The 1,598-nt window shown below is 40.1% G+C and overlaps 1 protein-coding gene across 1 annotated transcript in view; it reads left to right on the forward strand.

The window, feature by feature from the left end:
* Positions 1-1,168, forward strand: part of DYNLL1 (dynein light chain LC8-type 1) — a 2,318-nt gene extending 1,150 nt beyond the window's left edge. The window contains exon 3 of the mRNA XM_045296852.1: positions 841-1,168. Within this exon, the coding sequence (XP_045152787.1) occupies positions 841-978 (138 nt within the window). The 3' untranslated portion in view covers positions 979-1,168. The remainder of the gene's footprint in view (positions 1-840) is intronic.
* Positions 1,169-1,598: the final 430 nt, after the last annotated feature.

A 1,598-nucleotide genomic window follows, 5' to 3' on the forward strand; every position in this document is an offset into this window, starting at 1 on the left:
CACACACTGCAGCTGCTCTGGGGGAAATAAGGAAAAGTTATCATTGCAGCTTGTTAGCCTTGTGGACCTGGTAGGTGGTGGAATTAGTAAGACCTTTTAGGCTAGATGTAGAAAGCAAGGCCAACGTGCTTGATATCTTTGATGTATGGATTGGTGTAAGAGCACCAATAAAACTCTTTTTAAAGAAAAAAAAGTCATCTAAATTTATAAACAAAGTGGACCACTTGGCTCTCAGATTCTGCTTAAAGCATTCTTCAAGTGTCGTGGCTGAGGGTCTCATTTCCTCCAGTTTCCAATTTAATGCTTAGTCCTTTGGTGTAGATGCTTATTGAGGCTTTGGAAAATCAGTGTTCAAGTGATGACAGAAGTGCCATTAAAACCTTGGTGATAGAAATGGATTCCTGTAGGGCACTTCGGGCCAAAGATTTAAATTTTCCTGGTGATTTACATTTTCAGGTACAATAGAACTATTGACAGATAAAAATAGGATAAACTCCAGATATTGCTATTGTCAGTGAATGTTGTAGAGGTTATGAAGGTACAATTAATTAACTATTGGAACAAAGAGCCCTGTCTTTGAGGCTGCACTTTCAGCCATTTACTTGCCCAGCCCCCCTTCCTGTCTTCCCTCAGGCTGCAAGTATGTTTGCATTAATGCGCTATGTAGGCGACTTGGAGCTGTGGAACATTCTTTCATTCCAAGAATCTGCAGATACTGACGTTCCTCCTCCAGCCCCGTGCAGGCTCTGACTTCTCATAGAGGCCAATGTTGGCCTCCGGTTTAGCACTTAAAAATCTCGTGTATTCTCATTATTGTTGTTGTCTGTTGTTTTGTTTCAGGAGTTTGACAAGAAGTACAATCCCACTTGGCACTGCATTGTGGGCAGAAACTTTGGTAGTTATGTGACACATGAAACTAAGCACTTCATCTATTTCTACCTGGGCCAAGTGGCCATCCTTCTGTTCAAATCTGGTTAAAGCATGGATTGTGCCCACACACCCAGTGATCCATCCAAAACCAAGGACTGCCGCCTAAATTCCAAATACCAGAGACTGGACTCTTCAGCCTTGCTAAGGGAACACCTCCATCTTTGAACCTTTGTTGTGTTGTTTGGTACAGGACCTCCTCTGTACTCCTTTGTGGTTATAAAGCAATTAGCAAAACGGCTTACATTTGTATTTATTTTCTATTCCATACTTTGCCCTGCCTCATGTTTTTTGTTTTTTTCTTTCCTCACAATTCATTCCAAAGAAGAAAATAAATATGTTGGAGATGTGTGTATTAATGACAATTTGTTCAATCTAGGGTTGAAGGTGACAGTCTTGTGGCTTTCAGGAGGGGACATGGTTATTGGGGTTAGCCTATTTAGTACTTGGGTCTCCTGTGCATAATGTCAAGAAACATAACCAAAAAGCTAGATTAAATTTTAGTCCCGATTTGGTAAATATTAAAGTGCTACTTTTTTTAGGTGTTGATGTAGAATGTCTTGGTATTTATGTCTTAGGTGATGGCTGTATGATAGTACTTTTGTTGAGGTACTTACTTTAGTAAATTCCCTGCTTCAAACTAAAGGATCCGTAGTAATGGTGTTAACTGT

This window comes from Echinops telfairi, unplaced genomic scaffold (assembly GCF_000313985.2).
Source record: "Echinops telfairi isolate 266 unplaced genomic scaffold, ASM31398v2 ScPeMD7_7412;HRSCAF=8450, whole genome shotgun sequence".
NCBI lineage: Eukaryota > Metazoa > Chordata > Mammalia > Afrosoricida > Tenrecidae > Echinops > Echinops telfairi.